The 22,453-nt window shown below is 41.0% G+C and overlaps 1 protein-coding gene across 1 annotated transcript in view; it reads left to right on the forward strand.

Annotated features, from left to right (window-relative positions):
* Positions 1–1,067: 1,067 nt before the first annotated feature.
* lrpprc (leucine-rich pentatricopeptide repeat containing) overlaps positions 1,068–22,453 on the forward strand; it is a gene marked incomplete at its 5' end in the record, with an annotated part of 37,378 nt that continues 15,992 nt past the window's right edge. Inside the window, 23 exons of the mRNA XM_079473569.1 lie at positions 1,068–1,279; positions 2,164–2,387; positions 2,490–2,612; positions 2,697–2,818; positions 2,949–3,007; positions 3,115–3,201; positions 3,303–3,429; positions 3,539–3,683; positions 3,799–3,956; positions 4,086–4,191; positions 5,522–5,629; positions 7,852–7,970; positions 8,050–8,143; positions 9,522–9,591; positions 11,092–11,119; positions 11,219–11,276; positions 12,143–12,249; positions 12,391–12,468; positions 12,741–12,803; positions 12,885–12,998; positions 13,347–13,477; positions 14,278–14,363; positions 17,998–18,205. Of these exons, the coding sequence (XP_079329695.1) occupies positions 1,068–1,279; positions 2,164–2,387; positions 2,490–2,612; positions 2,697–2,818; positions 2,949–3,007; positions 3,115–3,201; positions 3,303–3,429; positions 3,539–3,683; positions 3,799–3,956; positions 4,086–4,191; positions 5,522–5,629; positions 7,852–7,970; positions 8,050–8,143; positions 9,522–9,591; positions 11,092–11,119; positions 11,219–11,276; positions 12,143–12,249; positions 12,391–12,468; positions 12,741–12,803; positions 12,885–12,998; positions 13,347–13,477; positions 14,278–14,363; positions 17,998–18,205 (2,627 nt within the window). The remainder of the gene's footprint in view (positions 1,280–2,163; positions 2,388–2,489; positions 2,613–2,696; positions 2,819–2,948; positions 3,008–3,114; positions 3,202–3,302; positions 3,430–3,538; positions 3,684–3,798; positions 3,957–4,085; positions 4,192–5,521; positions 5,630–7,851; positions 7,971–8,049; positions 8,144–9,521; positions 9,592–11,091; positions 11,120–11,218; positions 11,277–12,142; positions 12,250–12,390; positions 12,469–12,740; positions 12,804–12,884; positions 12,999–13,346; positions 13,478–14,277; positions 14,364–17,997; positions 18,206–22,453) is intronic.

The following is a 22,453-nucleotide window of genomic DNA, read 5'->3' on the forward strand; positions in this document are numbered from 1 at the left end:
TGCAGTGTGTGTCAGCCATAGTAATGAGTTTGGCATGGCACACGTCTGACATATTGGGGCCCCCTGGCCCCTGATGCCCGGTACAAGACAGAGAAGCCCAGTGGGCATTAGTCTGTGCTTGACAACACCCCACCTAGCTGACCTTTTCCAAAACTGACCTCAAGCTGGTACCAATCATCTTCCATACTTCCAGTATCCTTGTACACAATGCGTCTCATCAGCCAAAATACAAACTGCATGACAAATCCACACAAATCACATTTTTGATATAAAGAGTGAATTGTGAATAAGGACATAATGTTTCAGTAAATGACGGTTTTAGCGGCAACAAACAAAGTGATAAGTCACCCAAAAATGACATTTCTGTCATCATTTACTCGCCCTCTTTTCATTTCAAAGCTGTATGACTTTCTTCTGCAGAACACAAAGGGAGATATTTTGAAGAATGTTGTTAACGGGGACCCATTGACTTCCATTGGTTTTGTGTCCATATAGAAGTGAATGGGGGCTAGTGCTGTTCGGTTACCAACTTTCTTCAAAATATCTCCTTTTGTTTGAAAACACAAGAGGTGAACTGTCACGTTAACTTAGAGGAGTTTTAATATAATTGAATACAAACAATACACCAAAACTATTAACATAACAAATACATATTAAATATATTTATAACATAACCAAACCGAAATAACTTCGAGGGAGGAGTTATGTTTTGTAAACATATAGTAGAGATTTTTAAAACGAGGTTTTGCACACGTTTGTTGTGTATAAACCCTGTATATATCGCTATCACTGTTTAAAACATGAAAGCGCACGAGCGTCACATAAAGTAAAACACTCAAACCACGTCAAACTGACATTTTACACAAAACCGTACATTTTGCTCAAAAACTGATTTTTGCTAGTTTTTCCTCCCCGAAAAGCCCCGTGTTTTAGATGATTAAAAATATAAACTGAATTGTAAAGCGGTTTGAATAACTGATTAAATGGCAAAAAAGTGATATTATTACAAACACCCCTGTGATCGCGTTGGTCTCGTCCGTTCCCCTCTGGCCTGTCACGTGGTACGGATGTCCTTCGCTCTTCTCTCTTGCAGACTAAACATGGCTGCGCTCTTAAGATCAGCCCGGCTCCTGAAATCTTCACATACATCATTGCTTCAGGTCAAAGGGAGCAGCAGACATGGACCGGCGGCTGGTCGCCTGTACAGCGGAGCGGTCGGGACTAAATGTGTAGGGTCCTGTGGCCGTCATACTGTTTCGGGACGGTTTAATGTAAACAGGTAAAGCCCAGCGTGACTCTGTCCCATGCTTGTTTGGATCACGCAGTTGTCATTGAGAGGTGACCACTGCTTTACGTCTACCGCGGGGTTATAACACATTTATCGTGTGCTGTGTTCAGACTGTTTAACTATATATTAACAAATGTTAGGTATAGCAGTCATGATTTGTAGAGTACCCACGATGTTGTATTAGAGAGAGATATGTCTTCATTGCATAAGTGATATGCTATACTGTGAGCACATCGCATCTCAGCTACTTTGGCTTTTGCAGATCTAAATAAGAGAATTGACATCTAAGACAGATAAATACACTTGTATCAAAGATAAATAAGTGTTTGCATAAAGGATATCAAATATACTTGAAACGACCTTGACGTGTTGACCTATGACCTATGGCATGTGTTTTCATAATGTTCCCTGAAACGATATTATTCCCTTACAAAAATGAACAATAATAGGTTTACAGCAATAACCACATATTATCTTTGATATTTGAAGGGAAACCATAGAAAGCCCACATTTTCCATTGTCTCGCTATAGTAACCATATTTAAAACTGAAAAGTTTGTAGTAAATATAATGGTTACTCTTATACTCCAATGAAACGTTATTTTTCCGAAGTGACTTCACGTGTTTCTATTGTCACACATTGTAATTCACAATGTGTTTTTTATTTTTATTAAGGCTTCATTAAGTCATATGACAGTCAGTCATCATGTTTAAAATGACATTGAACATTTTTTTATTTTAGAGTTTAGTTAGCTCAAGCATCACTACTGTTTTGGGTCATACCATATTATGGTCCTATTAGAGTTAATAATCTGCATCTCTTGAGTACAGTACAGTGCCATGCCTTTAGGCTTATTGTGGACATCGTTTCTGCAGTCTGCTCTCATACAGATCTGCCCTGCCCTGTGCGAGCTGGCGTCAGTATGGTGTTGTCCCGGAACCGAGGGGACCGGAGAAGGATGAACCCAGTCTGGCAGTCCGTTCCAAGCAGTCTCAGCAGTTTGACTGGGCTCTGGCAAAACTAGACAGCTCAGTCAGAAGGACAGGGAGGGTCACCAAAACACTGCTTCTGCGCATCTTCCACGACATTTGCAGAACAGGTACTTGTCTCTTTGGATAACCTCTCTCATTTCTGCCTATATCCATTTCTGCCTATACATGTAAACCTATCTTTTCTTATTATGCACGTCACATTCCAAAAGGATATCCTAGTGGAAATCAAGCTCTGTTGTTGTTGAGAAGCTGTGGTTCTCTGCTGCCTGAGGTTTCTCTGGCTGAGCGCACTGAGCTGGCTCAACGTATCTGGGATAAGCTTCAAGAACTTGGTATATGAGTCAAAGACATTTAAATATTACATTTTCATACATCTATTGCTGGGAATTAATCTTTTATGTTGCGGTTTACTGCAGGTTCCACATATGATGTGAGCCATTACAATGCCCTGCTCAAAACGTACTTGCAGAATGAGTTCAAATTCTCTCCAACTGATTTTCTTTCAAAAATGGAAGCAGCTAATGTGCAACCAAACCGGGTAAGTCAAGTTTTTTCTTGGCAGGCAATGAATGTTAACTAGATTCCAAAAATAAGACTTATTACACAAATGTATATTAAATGAGGTATTTGGATGCTTATTGATTTTATAATATGTTGTGACTGTCTAGGTAACCTATCAGAGATTAATTGCAGCATACTGTCAACATGGTGACATCGAAGGTGCAAGGTAAACTGAGATGTAGCTTTTTTGCGAATTGGTACTTTGTGAAATACCATCTAATAACAAAATTAGATGCAATTTTGTTTATGGTTTATCACATCTCTATTCTACAGTACAATCCTGGGCTTTATGAAAAGCAAAGACCTGCCAATCACAGAGGCTGTCTTCAACTCCCTATTGACAGGCCATGCACAGGCAGGGTAACCTGACTTTCTAGTGAACGCTGCAATTGACCTCATGCTTTTCTGTATGTCCTTCATCTGTGTGTTTGTCACTTCTGAGTGATTTGGTGTTTGTGCAGGGACATGGGGAGCTCTGAGGGCATCTTGACAGTCATGAAAGGGGCAGGGATTGAGCCCGGCCCAGACACATATCTATCACTTCTCAATGTCTATGCTGAGAAAGGCGATATTGACAAAATTAAAGAGGTCTGCCTTTATTAGTAATATATGTGCTGGACACACAGTAGATGTGATGGTATTGTGCAGTATATTTCTGAACTTCAAAGTGAAGATGTTTATTGTGCTTTCTGTCCAGACTTTAGAGAAAGTCGAGACTGCTGACATCCATCTGATGGACAGAGATTTAATGCAGGTGGTTTTCAGTCTAACTAAGGCCGGCCATCAGCAGTACGTGCCTGAGATTGTGGAACGTATGCGTCATGAGAGGGGATATGTGCCAGGTGTGTATAGAAATATATTGTACTTCACGTAGCCTGAAGAAGGGGTATAGGTATTTGAGAGCATTGTATTTTGATACTACCACACACTTTAACTAATGTTTTTCTATCTCCTCAGATGCAATGAACCTCTGTCTGAGTCTGATCACCCAGGGGCACGAGGACACTGCGTTTTCTATGCTGAAAAGCTTCACTGGCTTGCAGGTAGAGTCACAGAGCAGTGATTCTCCAGACATGGGAAACTTCTTTCTTCGGCACTGTGTCAATATGGACAAGGTGAGGATGCATCTGCCTTTACTTGAGTATTTCAGGTGTGCTGTTAAATACTGTGCACCTGTGTGTTTGAATTGCATTTATTTGTAGGATGGTTTGTGAGATATTATGTTCTCGTAATTTGGCTTTCAGTCAGTGGAAAAGACGGCTAGATTTTGCAATGATCTGAAAGATTCTAGTCTACACTCTACACCACTGCAGTTCACTCTTCAGTGTGCCCTAGAAGCCAAGAAGACTGGTGAGTGTACTACATATAGACAGTTTCTGTTGAGTAATTTTAATTTAGTACAATTACTATACAATAAAAGATGAAACTTAATTCATATTAATGCTTATTAAATATAAAATAAATTATTAACTAACACAAAGCAGGAGGAAGATTGGTGTTAAAAAATGTTCTAGTCTAAATCAGGTCTGCAGATGACCCCAATTGTTTACAGGACCATTAAGACTTGTTAGTTTATGGCACACTTTTGTACAATGCTGGATTTGTCACAGGTGTAAATATATTGGTAAATAAAATGGCTCAGATCTTACTTATCAGACAGATATCAATTTGTCTATTTAAATGGGGAATCGTCAAATCTAACGCAAGTAAATAATGGATTACCTCAGGGATCGGTTTTAGGACCCTTGCTATTCTCCATATACATGCTGCCTATTGGAAACATTATTAAAAAACATGGAATTAACTTCCACTGTTATGCAGATGATACTCAGCTATATATCTCATCAAGACCAGATGATTCCTCCCAGCTCTCCAAGTTGAAGGCTGACTGTTACTCCAACATATACAGTAAAAGATCTAGGCGTTATATTAGACGGCAACCTGTCATTTTCGAAATCACATCTCAAATGTCACAAAAACAGCTTTCTTTCACCTTAGAGAATATTTCGTAATTTGGCAACATTTCTGTGTTGCTGACGCAGAGAAGCTTATTCATGCATTTGTGTCCAAAAGACTTTCTTAAATGTGCTACTTAGTGGTTGTCCTGCATCATCAATACAAAAACTACAGTTAATTCAGAATGCAGCTGCCAAAGTTCTTACCAGGTCCAGAAAATATGATATCATAACCCCAATGCTATCAACGCTTCACTGGCTACCCATTAAGTATCATATTGACTTTAACCCATCACGCTCTCTAAGATCTCAAAACTCAGGACTTTTGATAACACCTAGAATAACTTAATCCACAACAGGTGTTCAAGCTTTCTAATACGTAGCAACTAAACTCTGGAATAACCTTTCCCGACACTATTCGAGGCCCAGACACACTCGCCCAATTTAAATCTAGATTAAAGACATATCTTTTCAAGCAAAGCACTCCCTTAATGCAAAATATGCAAAATAAACCACCGCAAGACTGCATTTATAAGATATTATTTACTAGAATCATTTAGCTTGTTCTATAAAAACACCATGTACTGTGCTTGCTGTGTTGTACATTTTTTGTGTTTTTCAGCTCATCTTATTTTCTTCTGTATACCTGCTTTTGAACAATGCGCATTGTGAAAAGCACTATATAAACAAAGTTGAATTGAATATTGTTATTCACCTTTCTGCAGGTATGTCTATTGAGCTCATGAAGAAGATGAAAGAAGGGGGTTTGCCTGTCAGACCTCATTACTTCTGGCCTCTGTTTACACATCACCAAAAAGACCAAAACATTACTGGTGAGTAGCGCGTATTTCACACTTGCATTTATTCATTTAACAGGCCCCTTTTTCAAAGGAACCTACCGATGTGAGAGCATTTTGTCTAAAGAGTCTGATATATCAGGCTACTTCTTCTTAATCACCATTCCTCATGGAGTCTGGATTTGTAAGTCATGCACAATGATTTCCGGATGCTCTAGCCATATGAAAGGCCTGCTTATTTTTGTTGAGGTTGAAAAATTAGGGATTTGTTATGTCAGCCAAAATGTATTAGACACCGAATACGTTATTATTTATGTTAATAAAACAGTAACGAAGGCACATGATTTGAAATGACATGCACTGAATAATCACGCACAAAAGAGACCAGTGACCAGAGACCACTTTAGACTACAGGTGTCATTTTTCCTACTATTAGAGTCAAATATCTTTCTCTGTGTTCAACAAAAAAAGAAATATATACAGGTTTGGAACAACTAGAGAGTAATTCATGAAGAATTTTGAAACTCTGTTCAGACTTGCTGCAAGTCCATGAAGTTCCTAAGAAGATTAAAATATTTCCATTTGCTCTCTCTGTGTATCAGTATACAGTTATTTATTTTTTTACATCAATAACCTTTATGAAATATGCATGAACACACATCTTTATATCCGTCTTCATTGTTTTTTTGCTTTCCTCCGTGTTGAAGTAGTGAAGGTTACATGATAGAATTTGTAGTGACTGGGTCTCATGTAAATGCGAGCGCTCTAAGGGAATTCACTTTCAATTACGTGCACCGCTGTGCACGGCCATGAAATATTTAGCGCCATGTCACATTCTGTCCACAGGTGTCACCAGCGGGCAGACGCCCCCCAACCGCTCCTCTCACCGGTTTTCATGAGTGCAGAGAGGGGAAAAGTTTGCATTTTGATGAGGTGTGGATTTGGGCAGGCGAGTTTGAGAAAGCATATGCTAGATTTGTCTCGCCAGCCGCCAGCGAACTGGGCTTGTCAGTTTCAAGAAGCAATTCAGCTCATTGCTTGTGACACGGTGCGGGAGAAACGCCTCAGACCCTCACATAGCTTACAACAACCTTTTATATTTGTATTTTATGAACTCTCCACCAGACATGTTTTGGAAAGTCATGCATTTATCAGTGACGTTTTTCTAAATACAGATTCCTTCTAAATCTTATTAACTGCAGGAATGAGATCTTAATTAAACGTCTGTGTTCTACAATACTCAAGGGCTGAGAGAGAAACAACTCAAGCCCTGAATGCAGAAAGTCATCTGTTCTTTCAGTTCCTATTGTATAACAAGTGTTGCCCTCCTATCTTTTTAAATTTTAAAAACGCATAGCATTTTAAAACCGAGCTTGTTTGAAGATACAGTTTCTGTTTACATTTCAAACACTGACCTTTTCTCTGTAGTCCCCTTTTAGTAAGAGAGACCGTGGTTTTGGTCTCTTTCTGCGCTTACAGTTCATTCATTTAACCCAGTGATGTAGTTAACAAATGTCTTGAGGTCATCTGAGGATTCGTTGAACCTGAGTTGTGCCATAAAAGCCCACTCGCACACTTTGAAAAGTGAAGTGAGAAAGTATCGGATTCCTATTTCTTAAATCGGCAAGTGATGTGACTGGCTATCTATCTTCCATTCACGTTCTACATATCAGCCTGTGCTTTTTGGGCCAACTTCCTGCCGACAAATGGATCAATGGATTATTTAAAACGAAAACTGGTGTGCTTCTCTCATAAAAACGAAGGAATGAATAGGCGTTCCGCTCTCAGGTTCCATTGAAAGCAAAGAGCCACTGAGTTGCAAGAAAGGATGAATGAAAAAGAGGCCTAGATGTGAATAAAATGGAGAGATGGGATGGATAGACTTGGCCTCCAGGTGCTTTACCTGGCTAATGCTTTCGGCGGCCGCTCGGGTTTAATGGCAGATAAAAGCAAGTCTTATCTTTTATTTAAGGGGCTAGGTGTCCCCTGAGCATTGCAATACAGAGTGCTAAGGACCAAGGTGAAGAGTAAACACAACCCAGATCGGTTGTTCTCATGTTAACCCACAAGCATTTTTCTGTGTTTAGCGCACCTGTTCCATATGCATGTTGTTGCTTTACGAGGGAGTGAAAAGCCCTGCTGGAGAGCCGGGTAGACGCTAACCAGATGGTGCTGACCTCATGCACTACTGAGCTACATACACTGCTACATTGTGGGTCTGGCAGCTATTTTATGTCTTAAATATGGTTTTGCTTTAGGTATTCTGGAAGTGCTGAGAGGCATGCAGGAGCTGGACATCCCCGCAGATGTCGATACTTTTACTACATATATCCTGCCCTCATTTGGGTCAGTAGACAGCGCTCGCACCGCTCTCAAGGTAATTCCACAGCGTGTGTTTTTCGTTTCATGTTTTTTCGTGCTCTAAAACGCTGGCTGACTTGGTTTGATAATTGCAGGAGGCCGGCTTTGACCTGGAGGCCGATAGCTTCGTCGCGGCCGAGTTGCGAATGGAAGCATCACGTGGAAATGTTGAAGGGCTGCTCTCTCTTAGTAAGTAATGTCCATGATAATGACCTCTACCTGTCTTCTGCACATCTATAAATATTTTCATGGTCTCGGGTTGGGCTTTTAGTTTTGATGTTTTAGATGATCCCGGTAAGCTAATTACCTCCCATCAGGACTACAAATACAGCCACACAAACATGCACATTCTCTCCCAGCATCTATAAGCACATAGACTTTTAAGTCATTAGTGAGTGAATATGTGAGAAGAAAGAGAACCAAGGTGAATGGGGACAAACCTTGTTTAATTATGGATGGTACCGTCTCACCCAAATTTTTTCTCATTTTACTCTCCGTGTGCAGATTTATTTACTGCCCTAAAATTTTAAGAATATGATTGATCCTATCATTACAACTGTGAATCAGATTCATCAATTAATTTAACATCAATACCACAAAACGCATATATAGTGCTTCACATGATCATGCCACAAATATCTGCAAAAGTATAGGATGTACATTACCTTTTAAATTTGAGGGTCACATGACTGATCTTAAAGCAAATGTCTGATGTTAAAATGAGTCGTGTGGAGAAACATGTCCTGTGTCAGATGTGCAGTGTTTCCACCACCTGCTCACATGACGACCCTAATGTTTTCTCTCTCTGGTCATATCGCTATTGGTCATATCACAAGCTTATAGCCTTGGAGGCAGTGCTCTGACACATGTCGCCGTTGCACGTCGGATGACCAGGGTTCAATTTCCGTATCGAGGTCTTTTCCCGATCCCACTCCCACTTTGCTTCGTGTTCTCTCTCTCACTGAAATGTACAAATAAAGGCAAAAATGCAGATTTGAAGTAAAATGTATCTAAATTCATACATTTCTCCGTAACATTAGATCTTTTTTTAGATCCTTTTTTAAAATAAGAGTTTGATGTACTTTGTATAGATAATATAATGTTTATAACGCAAAGCACCATTTTTTTATCCAGTATTGATATCAGAACCTGGAACACGGTGGAATATGACTTCTCATGTTAATGCCTCATGTTAAAGGGATAGGTCACCCATTATGTCATCATTTACCCATCCCTCAGATTGTTCCAAACCTGTACACATTTCTTTGTTCTGCTGAACACAAAGGAAGATATTTGGAAGAATGTCAGTAACCAAACGGATCTAATCCCCCATTGACTCCCATAGTATTTATTTTCCCTACAATTCCATTAAAGGGGGATGAGATCTGTTTGGCTACTGACATTCTTTCAGATATCTTCCTTTGTTTTAAGCAGAAAAATAAATATATACAGGTTTGGCTGATTAAATGATCACAGATATCACAGCTCATTTTAGAACTGGGTAAACAATTTAAAACTGTTTTGATGGTCATAACATACAGTGATAAATGCATTTGACTTCTTACAGTGTCCTCGCCGACCCTCCCAGCCATTGACCTTAGTGCATTCAGAGCTAGTCTACTCCATGGTTTCAGAGGGTGAGTAAATAACAGTGTATCTTCTGCCTTTTGGCGAGACAGTCACTCATTCCTCACCTCATGCAAATGAATACCATCTTCTTTAGTCCAAATATAGAATGGGACGAATGCTAATAGAGATGTTTCTGTCCTCTTTGTTTCCTTGGATTTTGATGGTTTCCCCCATCAAGCATCTGTAGAAAGGCAAATTCCTCCAGCCAATCAGCTCCTTCCTCACACATGCTCATAAATCTGTCTGGATCATGTCAATAAGCATCCCGTTTTCCTATTGTATCATTCAGTGCACTTGCATATTAGTGCAGATGTAAAATTAATCCCATCATTCACGGCAGTTAAGGACTGAGCTGTGTTTTTTTATTTCAGAACGTATAGCAGAGGCCACAGGGCAGCAGATGCTGCTGTTCTCTGTATTTAGCAAAGCATTTAGATGTGAAAGTGGAGCAGGGAGGTTGCCAGCAGCGATGGATGTCAGCTTGGTAATTGGGGTTGTCAGAAGGGTAGAGGGGGATGTCGGGCCCTGTCTCCTTAGCGACCTGTTCTTGTAATAGTCAAGGTCAGAAGATAATTTAATCATTAAACAATGTTGGGTCATTTTCCCCTTCTCGTCTCTTTGCTGTCCGGCGTCAAGCACACTACCAGCTCTGCATTCATTTCACAATGCGTTGTGTGCCAGTATGTGCATTTCAGTGAGCATTTGTGTGTACAGGTCCCATGTGGACCCCAAATGAAACAAGAATATAATACAAATCTAACTCAATATAATATATTAAATGGACGTTACATAAATTACATGGGACATATTGCAATATGTCAATGATTTTTATTATATTTTATATTTTTTTACATTTTTAAATTAGATATAAATGTTTATGTTGTTATGCTTTGTTATTTCATTGCAGTTTTTTTTTTAGCGTGCAGCCTTTTAAATGGACAGTTCACTCAAAAATGAAAATCCTGTCATGAATTTGTCACACTCTAGTTCAGATACCAATATAAATGTATTTCTTCTTACGAACGCAAAGATATTTGTCAGAATGATTGTAACCAAACAGTTATTGGACCCCAGTGACTACCATAGTAGGAAAAATGACAATGGCAGTCAAAAGTGCCCCAGAACAGTTTGCTTTCCATACATTCTTCATAATATATTCTATTGTGTTCAGCAAAAAAAACAACTGTAAAGTAATTTTTGCTACTATGGTTGTCAATGGGGTTCAAGAACTTTTTGGTTACAAGCATTTTTCCAAATATCTTTCTCTGTGTTCATCAGAACGAATACATTTGTTCATGTTTGGAACAACTCAAAGGTAAGTAAACAAATGATTTTTGGGTGAACCATGCCTTTAAACGATTAAGCAACATCTTTATAAAAAGTCATGAAAATTAGCAGTTGAAAGGTGTGGCAATTATGGTATGCTCAGAAATCTTTTGTAAACTTGCTCTTGGGATGTTTTTGTGATTGTGTGAGAGTCATCTCTGATGTTCTACTGCCCTCTTCAGGTTTCAGGACGTGGAACGTATGGCAAAGGTAGGAACAACAACAGAAGTTCCCGAAAATGCAAAAAAACAATGACATTATATTGACAATGACATGTTTTTTAAATAACCTGTTGATCTCTTTTTACAGATAACAGAGCTTCTTTATAAAGACAGTCGGTTCAATCGGGTTGACCGTGAAAGTTCCGGTACGTTCCTTATTTGTACTGTTTTGCACTCTTTGTTTGTTCAACACATGTCTGTTTCATGTTCTGTACTCGGGTAGATGTTAACAACCGAACTGCTATAACTAGTAACTAAAGAGGTTTACACTTTATCAACATTTTAGCTTTTACGCGCTTACAAATACATTTCTTATGCATCAACATACCTTAGGGTCTCACAAATAATCAATCAGCTCTCCAAGGAGGCCATGGCTCTGTTTCAATGAAAAGAAAATGTGTGGAAATAATTGTGTGCACGTGTAACCGATAAAGCAAATACATTTGATTTCTTAAAGCAAACTGCTGCCTCCGTGCACATGTCCTAATGATCTCTATACCTGCTTTTCATCTGAGCCAGTTTCATGCGTGTGCGCAGCTCCGTCCGGCCGCTCCTGTTGATGGAGCTGATCCTGACAGCCGTTCTTTGCATTAAGTGTGTATGCGTGATGCAGTCTGAATAGTAGCCATGTGCGTGAGTGCTGTCTGCCTGCTGACTCTGCGCTGAGTTAACACAGCGTTTGCCAATGTTTGGCGTCTCGCTGCACCAAAGCAGGCTTCTGCGCTGGTTTCCGAGCAGGTGGGAGAGATAGAGACGGTCTCCCTGTCGCATCCCATCGCTATGCACAGCGCAAATGTGTTCGTGAGGATGTCAGCTGCCAGCCACTTGTAAAAACCGACCTCACTCAAGACTGGAGCAAAGCCGCTTGTGTCAGCACAACACACACACACACACACACACACACCTACACACATAAGAGCTTATTTTGCAGCTCCCTTTGTGATCTTGTGTGACTTTATTCACATGGTTATTGAATTAGGAAGTGCCAACTGGTTTTTCTATTCTTCTGCAGAAAATGTGCCATATTTTCTATACAACCTGATTGATGCCATGACCGAGACGGAGGTGCAGTCCAAAGAAGAGAAGCTTAGGGAGTACTTCGGCCTGCTCAAGAACATGGTACATTTACACACGCTTTCACACCACTGAAGCAAAGCTAAAGAACATGCCTATGCCTTCATGAGTTTTTTATTCTGTAAGAAATGTTGTTCGTGTAGTCATGTTTTCAAAACTGACGTCAACACTTTATTGCATTTTCAGAATATCACCCTATCTCTGAATATCTTCAGAGGAATCCGAAACATTCTGGAGTCCTACCATGTTCCAGAGCTTATCAAGGTATTTTATTATTAGTGGCACTTTTACATATTCTTTCAAGATATTTATTTGACAGACAATAAAACTGACAAGAACACCATATCAGGGGTTCAGGATATCATGCGATTTTTGTGGGTTAGGCTCTGTTGGCTCTAGCAACCAGCCTCCTGGCAACTAGCCTAGTGTTATTGAATCATGTTTTGTATGTGCAGAATGTGCTAACAACACGCTTCATCGCAGCATGCATCAATTGAAATTTTTCATAAAAAGTTCAACTTTATTTAATCTTTCAGGATGTGCTTGCGCTTGTGGACAAAAAAGAAAATGGAATGCTGTCTGAGGCATCTCTGCTTAAAGTAAGTGCTTTACTGTATTTGTTTTGAGCAAACGTGCCCGGTGAGTCAACTGTCATGCCAATAACCTTCTGTTTCTGTCAGGGTGTGGAGGGGAGAATGTCCTTTCTGGAAAAGACCCTGGCTGAGTTAAAAGCTGATGGAAAGCCTGCTGATTCTGTCCTTAAGAAGATCATTGGTATCCTGTGTATGGAGGAGGTGGGATCTTGCCTGTATACACCCATGACAATTGTTCTGACTTGACTGATTTGGTTGTTTTAATGGCCAATATCAATATTTACAACAGGCTGGGTGATTAATACTGTAGTGTACAAAACCACATTAAACATTTGGGATTCACAATATAAACTGTAACTAAACAACGGTTGTCAGATAACAAGGAAATAGTCAATATAAACTAATTCTGACATTTGTGTAAAATGTTCACCAAAAATGTCTGCTGTATTGGTCTATCACACATCATATATGACTAAACAACGTGCTTATCAGAATTTGTTTGAGTGTGTCTAGTTGGTTCTCCTGATAACTTCTTCCTTTTTTACTCAGAAACTGGATCAAGCTCTAGAGCTCAAAGCTCAGTATGAACAGGATATGACTCCGGCCGCGTACGCTATGCTCATCAACCTGTGCTGTCGGCATGACAATGCTGAGGAAGCTCTAAACCTTAAGAGAGAGTTGTGAGTTTGCAACACAAAACTATCACAAAAAACACAAGCATCACAAAAACATCTGCTGCGTCTGAAATCTCATACTGTGACAGTACGTAGCGTCCGAAATCTCATACTGTGACAGTACGTAGCGTCCGAAATCTCATACTGTGACAGTACGTAGCGTCCGAAATCTCATACTGTGACAGTACGTAGCGTCCGAAATCTCATACTGTGACAGTACGTAGCGTCCGAAATCTCATACTGTGACAGTACGTAGCGTCCGAAATCTCATACTGTGACAGTACGTAGTGACCTATCGAGTACCTACCTATCGACCGTAAAAAAAGTACGTTCTATATTGTATGTGTGGATATGAATTGATTTCTAACGTACTGCATCTGGCATGTTTTATTGTCATGTGACCCATATGCTCTTTGACGTATGACTTGTTAACATGAACCTGTACCTAGTCGTCAGTACAAACATATTTTATCAAAGATTAATGCATCTTTCCGCTATTTTTTTATTTGATTACAATTTGACAGTTGCTCAGCTCCTGTTGCATCATGGGCTAAAGAAGTATCCATCTGATACACACTCGGCAGTTGACCATCCGGGTATTTCTCGCCTACTGTTTTGTGCATACTAAGGTTTCGTACATACTACTCGTGACTCATACTCATTTTCACCTACTATACAGTATGGAAGAAGGCGATTTCGGACGCACGGTCAGTTTCTCTTTGTAGGCAGTCAAGTTTATAGAAGGTTACCTGATAAAAAGAAAGTTGTGCAGACAGAGAAAAAACTGATTCTGAGTTTCATTTCAGAGCTCGCAAGGACTCTGAGGTAGCATTGGATGGTCAGAAGTACGCAGCCCTGGTCCGAGTGCTGTCCAAGCACGGCAAGCTGGAAGGTTGGTTTCCGTGGTTCTTTCAATGTGAAACCTTAAATTACGGTAGAAATAATTACAGATGTTTTCACCACTCAAGATTGCTGAAATAATCTAGTTTGTCACATCACTATGTGCGCTTCGCCTCGCATTTTAAACCACTTAGACGACAAGGTACCACTGAGAATTCTGTGTTACTTATCTGGTTGCTATCAAAGGCTTGCCACTTGCTTAATTAGTTTCCTAAAGGCGACGCTCCGAGTCGAACACGACTTGAGCGAGCAAGGTCCAAAGACGCCTGTCTATTCGGACGGGGACATTAATCAGCCATTATCTGAATTCCACGGTGGATTTCTCCGCGCTCATGTAAGACGCAATTACAATAAAAGTGTTTCCTCTTTGCTTTGTGCACACAGTGATGGTGAAAATACACGCTCCATCTCTCTTTTCACGATGCATGTCACTCTTTGGCTTCCCCCTCCCTCTCGCTCGGACTCATCCTGTCACAGAGCGACGGAAAATTACAGGACCGGCGGCACTTTAACAGAATTACCGAAATCCGTCCTGATACTAATGGCATATCATGTCGGCAAAAGTGCTCAGGCTTCTTGCGCACACGCAAGCATTTGCATGTGAATTCGGGCGAGAGCTTGTGATGAGGGAAGTGTGTGATGCATGTGTGTGTCCATCAGAGCGAGCCGGTGGCCATTAGCCCGCTGGTGTGCGCTCTGAGCTTGTCATTCACATTAACACACCTCAGCGCCCCAGCCTGCCCACATCGTTGGAGCAGCCGGATCCAGCTTGAAGATCATGACTCGTGGCACCGTAGCCCACCGGCCGACCCTGGCTTTTAATGGCCTTGTTTTTGTTTGCTTTTTTCTTGAAACCCTTTCCCTTCAGTCTTTTTCCACCCTCGTCCTCATATTTGTTACGGAGTCGGTAACCGCTGTTGCCGGTTCACAGGTTCCCAAAAGGCCCCAGAATGAGTCAGAGGACTAATGGGGTGTGTGATATTTGTTTACATCAGCGCTCGTGGTATCAGACGGCGGACCGGCATGCTCCGCCACCAGCCATCCATTCGCACCCATTTTTCACTGGCGGCTGATTGGGTTTGATTCGTGGTTCTGTCAGAATGGAGGAATTTTAGCTGTCGGCCCTCGCTGGGCTTTCTGATATGGATGAAGTTCAGTTCGGTTTGCTTTTCATGGTCCAGTCATGTGTGAACTGTGCTGTATGACCACGGTGTTTTGAGGGGCTTCATTTGGGAATGGGGAAGTCTGTTCATCTGTAAATTTAGGACGTGTTCATCAACAAACATTCCTTGAAGTTATCTCGGGAAGTTCACAACGTTGCCTAGTATTGTGGAGAGGTGTTTGAATTTTGTCCTAGTGGCTGGCACATAAGCTTAAAGGGACAGTTCATCATTTATCGTTTTCTCAGAGATTTGTTCTGATGAACACAGAGAAAGACATTTGGAAGAATGCTTGTAACCAGATTGTAACTTTTCCTGTATGGTAGTCAACTGTGGCCATGAACTGATTGGTTACAAGCGTTCTTCCAAATATCTTTCTCTCAGAACAAAGAAATGTATACATATCCTCATAAAGTTTTAAGACTGCATCGCTGTAGAATAATGCTTTGACTAAATGCATGGTTCAGCGCCTAGAGTGATGGCCCAAGAATCGAGAGGTTGTTCGTTCCAATCCCTCGTGAGTATCGTTGTCATGACGCCCTCCGGCGATCCACTTAACCTCCATTGCTTCAATTCATTTCCAGCTGTTAACACTAAACATGTGGCACGTTTTAGACAAGAGCTCTTCTTAAATGACAAGCCTCTATTTAAATGGGCTGACTGCTGGGATCTTGATAAAACAATCCTTTAAAAGAGAACGAGCGTTAAAGGATGAGATCTGTGCTGTTGTAACAGCGTGACTGAGTAGATAAATGAACGGAGCTTTATCGTACAAAAGCAGCCTCTTAGAAACTCAGCATGACCCTGCTGAACCTCATGTTCACCGCTTCAGTGTTCCCTTTTGGCTCATCACATTCTCTGACAGTACGGAGCGTCGAGCTAGATTTGCATAACAACAGGACAAAAATTGCAGGGTGATGAAAACTAAGCCGGCTGTCTCTGTACGTGTGTGTGGAGACTACAGTGAACTGTGTTTCTATAGGTTGTCCTGCATGGAATATTTCCATTTATATAGGGTTGCTATTTGTACCTGAGGTCTTTGTTATTGTCAAAACACGGTAGGAACGCTCACTGGTTAAAAGGCAGGGCATGTAATTTTGATGTTTTTGAAAATAGAAAAAAATTAAAATGGAAAATGTGGCAGATGATTGGGGTGAGAAACCTGTTTGAAAACAATCATTATTTTAGCCGTCCTGCAGAAATCACGCGCCTCACCTCTGAAGAGGAATTTATAGGAATTTGACACACTCGACTTTCACATGCACACAGCTGCGATAATGCTATCCTCGCTCTCTCTCTCGGTTTTAGATGATTAGTATCGCCAGTACAAACAGGCCCTATCGGTATCAGCCCATTAGCTAGCCTCTAAACGGCACGTAAACGCATCTTAATTATCTGGCTTGGTGACAGAGCAGCTGTGGAGATGGACCCTCGCCCCTCTGCCAGGTGGGAGCATCGGCCAGTAAAAAGCCTCCATTACGGCAGCCGAGCTGCGGCGTATCCACGACCAGAGCCCGCCGAGTTCACACCGGGCACTCGCTGCACACCTATAATTTCCCGGCGTGCTTTCGCAGGGAACCGTGAAAAAAAAGCCTACTATTGTGGGGGCTTCCATAATTGTAGTCTCGTTTAGAAATGCAAGTAGTAATTAGCGGCGAATTGGCATTATACGGCAGCATTTGCATCCCCGCTGGGTGTAAAATGTTGTTTTAATAGCGGTTTGTTTTCACCACATGAAATTATCTAAGGGGGCTTTTATCCCCTCTTCCCCTCTCTCTCTCGCATGCTCTCGTCTAGCGCCGCCCAATTGCGGACAGTTGAGCAAACCGATATTCATATCATCTGTAAAACAGTCAAACTTTATTTTTAGAGTCTGTTTATGTTTTGTATTTTCGTCTTGTGACCATGCACGATCAGTCTTTGTGGGGAGGGTCTCTGTTTTCATGACTATGTATTTCTTACCATCTCTGTTATAGTATATTAATAATGTTCTGTTAAGTTTTATATGGATAATGATATATGGACAGTTGTTTTCTTTTAAAGGCACACTGAACTGGCAATGTTTAATTTGTACGTTATGGTTATTTGGCCTTCCTTTGCTATTGGCTAGTGTCATTCGTTTCTGGGCATGTTATTTGTTTCAAATTCGGTCCCATTTTCACCTTTCATTGTTTCATTTATGATGCAATACTTCCCTGCCATTCACTGTGTTTTCTCTGTTATAAACTGGGGGGGGGTGCCGTTTTTATACTACTGTTTTTATTAATGTTCTGAATCTGATTTTGACACAAACCCAATTGTCCCTAAATTCTTTATCAATATTTTGTGTCTTTTTATTTAAAAAGATTGCACCATCAAAAGGATTTTATTGTTGGAAAGCAGTTGATCTTTTCTTTAATATGATGCATGTTCATATATTACTACAAAATGTGACCCTCACTGATGTTTCTCGATGCTATCATGTAGAGGCCATTGACATGCTGAAGGAGATGAAGGAGAAGGATGTGCAGCTGAGGGACGGCACGGTCAATCTGCTCTCTCTCGCGATGAACACCGCTGCCATGAAAGGAGATGCCAATACTGTCCGACGCCTCCAGGAGACCATCTTCTCCCTAGGCCTGGCTAAACCATCCAATAACCTCTGTGCACCCCTCATCACATGCTACCTGGAGAGGTCAGACGATACACAATCTTCTCAGTACTGTAGATACAGAGTACCCTTTGACCGACAAAACAAGGAGAGCGTTTTTGTGTCGGTTTAGAGTCTTTTGTGTGGAGAACTTTTAACGTAATCTAATGTAAAAATGAGATCAAAATTTTACAATTTCAACCTCCATCCAGTCCATTTTAAAGCTGTCATTGTCACTTTCTAAAAGTTTATAAAAGGCTATGAAGGCCACACTTCTGCTCATCAGAGTCGCTGTTCAATTCATACAATCCTTCATTACCTTATAGCTTAAATGCAGCATGGGGGGAAAAAGGAATTAACTTCCACAAGTTGGGCCCCTCCGTCCTGCCCCCATCGTTCAGGTCTATTTGTAAGAGGGGCTTTTAAGCAGACCAACTAATTTGCATGTTAATTATGCACCCCGTGCTAATTGCTGGATTTGCCTGGGCCATGCGGTGTGCCGTGTAAGTACCTTTCCCCCTCCCCGCTGTGTGATATTGAGGTTGGCAGCACACCTTCGCCGATAGCGTTAGATTCAACACACACACACACCAGGCTTTCCGGGCACCTCACTGCGACTGTTTGTTTTCCTGTCACTCGAGTGGCACAACTACACCAGCACAGGCGAGCTTTAATTGCTGCCTTGTGCGCGATAAGGTTTCCAATTTAGCTCAGGTTCATTAAGGAGTAGATATGGGGAGATCAGAGCGGCTCTCGTGGAGATTCTGATAAACCGCAGCGGTTTACATCACACGCACACAGTGACTGGCAGCCGCACGTCCCGGAGGAGGAAGCGGGGCTCAGAGCTCACAGCAGTCAGGCCTGTTTCGATACGGACTCAAGATCCAACATTTTATTTGTCACATACACAGTTATATAGGGAATATACAACCAGCATTGAAATGCAAAAGGTAGGTCAGCTCCAAAGATAGAAAGTTCAATTATTATTAAATGCAAACACAAAGAAAAATAGAAGTAATATAAAGATAAAGGTATATAAAGTCTACGATAAAAGTTTTTGCAAACTGTTTTTGTAAACATTGTTCCTCTAGTTACTGACAATTTGTTGGTTATAATCTTATATAAATCTATATAATATATTCACTTTTGTCATCTTTCACTGCTCTCCTGGTCCTCAGCCGTCTCTCTTTCTTTGCTCATTTCTGTTTCTGGTTTGGTCTGTGCTGCGCTAAAGAGGACAAAGCGTCGCGTGGCAGTGTCTCGTCAGCGTGTCAAGTTTAATGACTTAATGAACACTTCTCTATGGGATTAACTCTGACAGCCTGTCAGACCGTCTCCACGACAACAGCAGCCGCCGCTCCCGATCCATATCCTCCATCTCTAATGAGCCTAACAAAGCAAATTGGTGGAACTTTTTTTGGAAGGGCGTCTGGGAGGGACGTTGGAACTCTTTAGAGGGAGGAGATGTGATAGGCTGTCAGACGGCCCTGTGGAATGATGCCTTTCCTCGCTTTAAACTGCATCACTTAAAGTCGTCAGGTCAAGATGTGTTGAGGGAAATGGGTGCGTTGGAAAGATTTGGTGAAGTTTAAATCGTCCATTTTAGTTTCCGTTAAATCACTGTGACTGGATGTGCAGGAGAGTTCAAAGCAGTGGTTATCAACAGGGCTGACTTCCAATTTTAATTATTTAAAATGAAACTAAAACTAACTAAAAACGAAGATATTTATTTGTCTGTTTTGTATTGAATAAACACCTCTAGTCAAGGCCAGAGATCCATTTTTGGATATCAATTTTGAGTTTTTGAGAGCGTGAGAGGGGGATCTTAAATATTGTTGAAAACAGTGGGGGGACTGGGAGTCTACAAGGTTGAGAACCCCTGGTTTAAAGGCCATGTTAAAGTCTGGGTTGCAAAATCTATCTTAAAATACTGCAGTATTTTCTTTTTCAAAACTTGCCTATTCGTGTTATTTTCCACAGTTCTAACAATTTTATAGTTACATCAGGTATATGAGGTTTTTCACAACCTTGTGGAGTCTATGCCATCTCAACGCCGGTAAAGGAAAGTAAAATCAAAATTCTGAATGTTTTAAATCCATTTTCACTCAAAATTGATTCAATTAATAAAATGCAAATTTGTAAAACACGTTTACCAGCGGTTTCAGACTTGTGTAAACCATAAAAAGTTGTAACATCGTCCTGGCACGCTTTTTACTGTACACGGAGAAAAAATAAAAAGGCCGTCTTTCTCTCTTTAAAGTGGAAAGGGTGATAACATGGGTGCCAATCTCAGAATCATCGTAACAAAAGAGATGGGAGTACATGGATGTAGGGAGACTGTCAGAGGAAGAGGGGGTTCAGAAGAGGGGTGTGTGAAATTAGCTTTCTTGTCTAATCCTTCAGGTTCCTCGCGCAAAGCACTCGCACACACTTTTTTTCTTCTCCTTCAACTTAATTGGCTGGAAAGTGCTTGACATGCAAAGTTAGTGACATTAAGAGGAATTTGTAGCAGTAAAGCCCGAACGCCACTGACAGCTAAATTGTATCCAAGGAAATTATGAAGCCTTCAACATGGTTAATTCTTTTTTGGGGGTTGGGGGGCTTAGTTAGATAAGGGTGGAGGGGGGTTGTAGGGTTGGGTTTTGAAGGAGTGGTAATTGCAGTTGTCGGTGACTCATTTCATATTGACGGGAATTGTGAAGAAGTCTTCTGGTTTATGGTAGTTATGGGCTGGAGATATGAGGAGGGGAATGTCTATAATGTCGCATCAGTGGCATTCTGGGATGGATTAGGTTTTTTGTTTCCAATGACACCTTCTAATATTGGAATTCAGATTTGTATTGAGCAACCATTAATGTCAAAGACCACGAATGCTAATCGTCTTCAAAGTTCTTATTATTACACAGATTTCTGAAATCTGCAGTTGACGGTCTCGGGCACATTTTCCTTGCTACTTTCTCCGTAGTTTTTTTTTATTTACATGCTTGTTTTGTAATAAACTAGATAATAGCTAGCCTATCATTGTCACAAAAAACACTTTCAAGACTGTAATGCACTGATCTCCCATTGACTGTTAAAAAACATTTTACAATTTTCTGAATTAAATAAATGCTTTATTCAAGAGGCTTGTGAATTACAATTTGTAACAAAACGGATTGGAATATTTGAATTAAAGTGTCGAAATGATGGATGGCTCTCAGTATTTGTATATGGGCCTTCATCTATGAAACACTTTCCAAATTCTCTGTGTCTATCTATCTCTATCTCTCTCATCTCTTTCAAGTGCATTGCGCATTCATCCAGCGTGTGTTAGAATTGGCTCTTGACTCCCGCTTGATGAATAATATTGTCGCTCTTCATTCCAATTAAGTGCGATTGCCTAAGAGCCGGCGTCACGTTCCGGCTCAGTCATCACCCTGTTTTTTTTGTGCTTCACCCCTAAACGCCCAGCCCCCTCCGCCGAAGTTCCACTTCAACCCAGCTTCCAAGGTCACCCCTCTCTAAAGCACATATCCCTGCCCGACTGTATAATCTCAGGGCTTGAAAACACTACTGAAATTACACCTGTTAAAACCCAACCTTTCCCTCCTCACCCACCCCTCCTGCTGGTGCCCTATCTGCTTTGACCTCTGCGTGATTGGCATGGTAATTACCCAATCAGTCGATGGCTGCCACAGCAGTCACAATAGAGTGATTGGAGTGGTGTTTTTCTCGTCTGTTTCTTTTGCTTTATTCCTCCGTCAGCCCTCTGTCAGCCCAGCGCTGAGCTCTTTGTTAGACAGCGGTACAGAGAGGGAGGTAGAGAGGATGGAAGGTGTGAGAGAGGGTAGAGAGCAGATCTAATTTTGTTGCCATATTCTGCCAAGAGGCCCAGTCGGGGGTGAGGCTGCTGGAGGCTGTAGGTGAATCGCAACAGGTTGCGAAAAGCACAAGACATTTGCATGTTCAGTTTGCATGCGTCACATTTTGTCTATTTAAGCGGAATGTCTTTATAGGTCTAGTGTATAGCAAAATATAGCAGCATCTAGTGGTAAGGTTGCGAATTGCAACCAACGGCTCACTCCACCCTTCCCTTTTGAAACACTATGGTGGCTGACACAGAACTAAAATGTGGTCATATTTTCGTCTCTTTGCCGAAGGAGAGAATGTATTTACGAAACGCGCACTGTAGAGCAGTTTGTCCGTTTAGGGCTACTTTAGAAACGACATGATGAATTCCATATAAAGTGACCCGCGGTGAATATGGATAGATATAGCTTATTCTAAGGTAATAAAAACATTGCACTTCATTAT

This window comes from Barbatula barbatula (genome assembly GCF_947034865.1).
Source record: "Barbatula barbatula genome assembly, chromosome: 14".
NCBI lineage: Eukaryota > Metazoa > Chordata > Actinopteri > Cypriniformes > Nemacheilidae > Barbatula > Barbatula barbatula.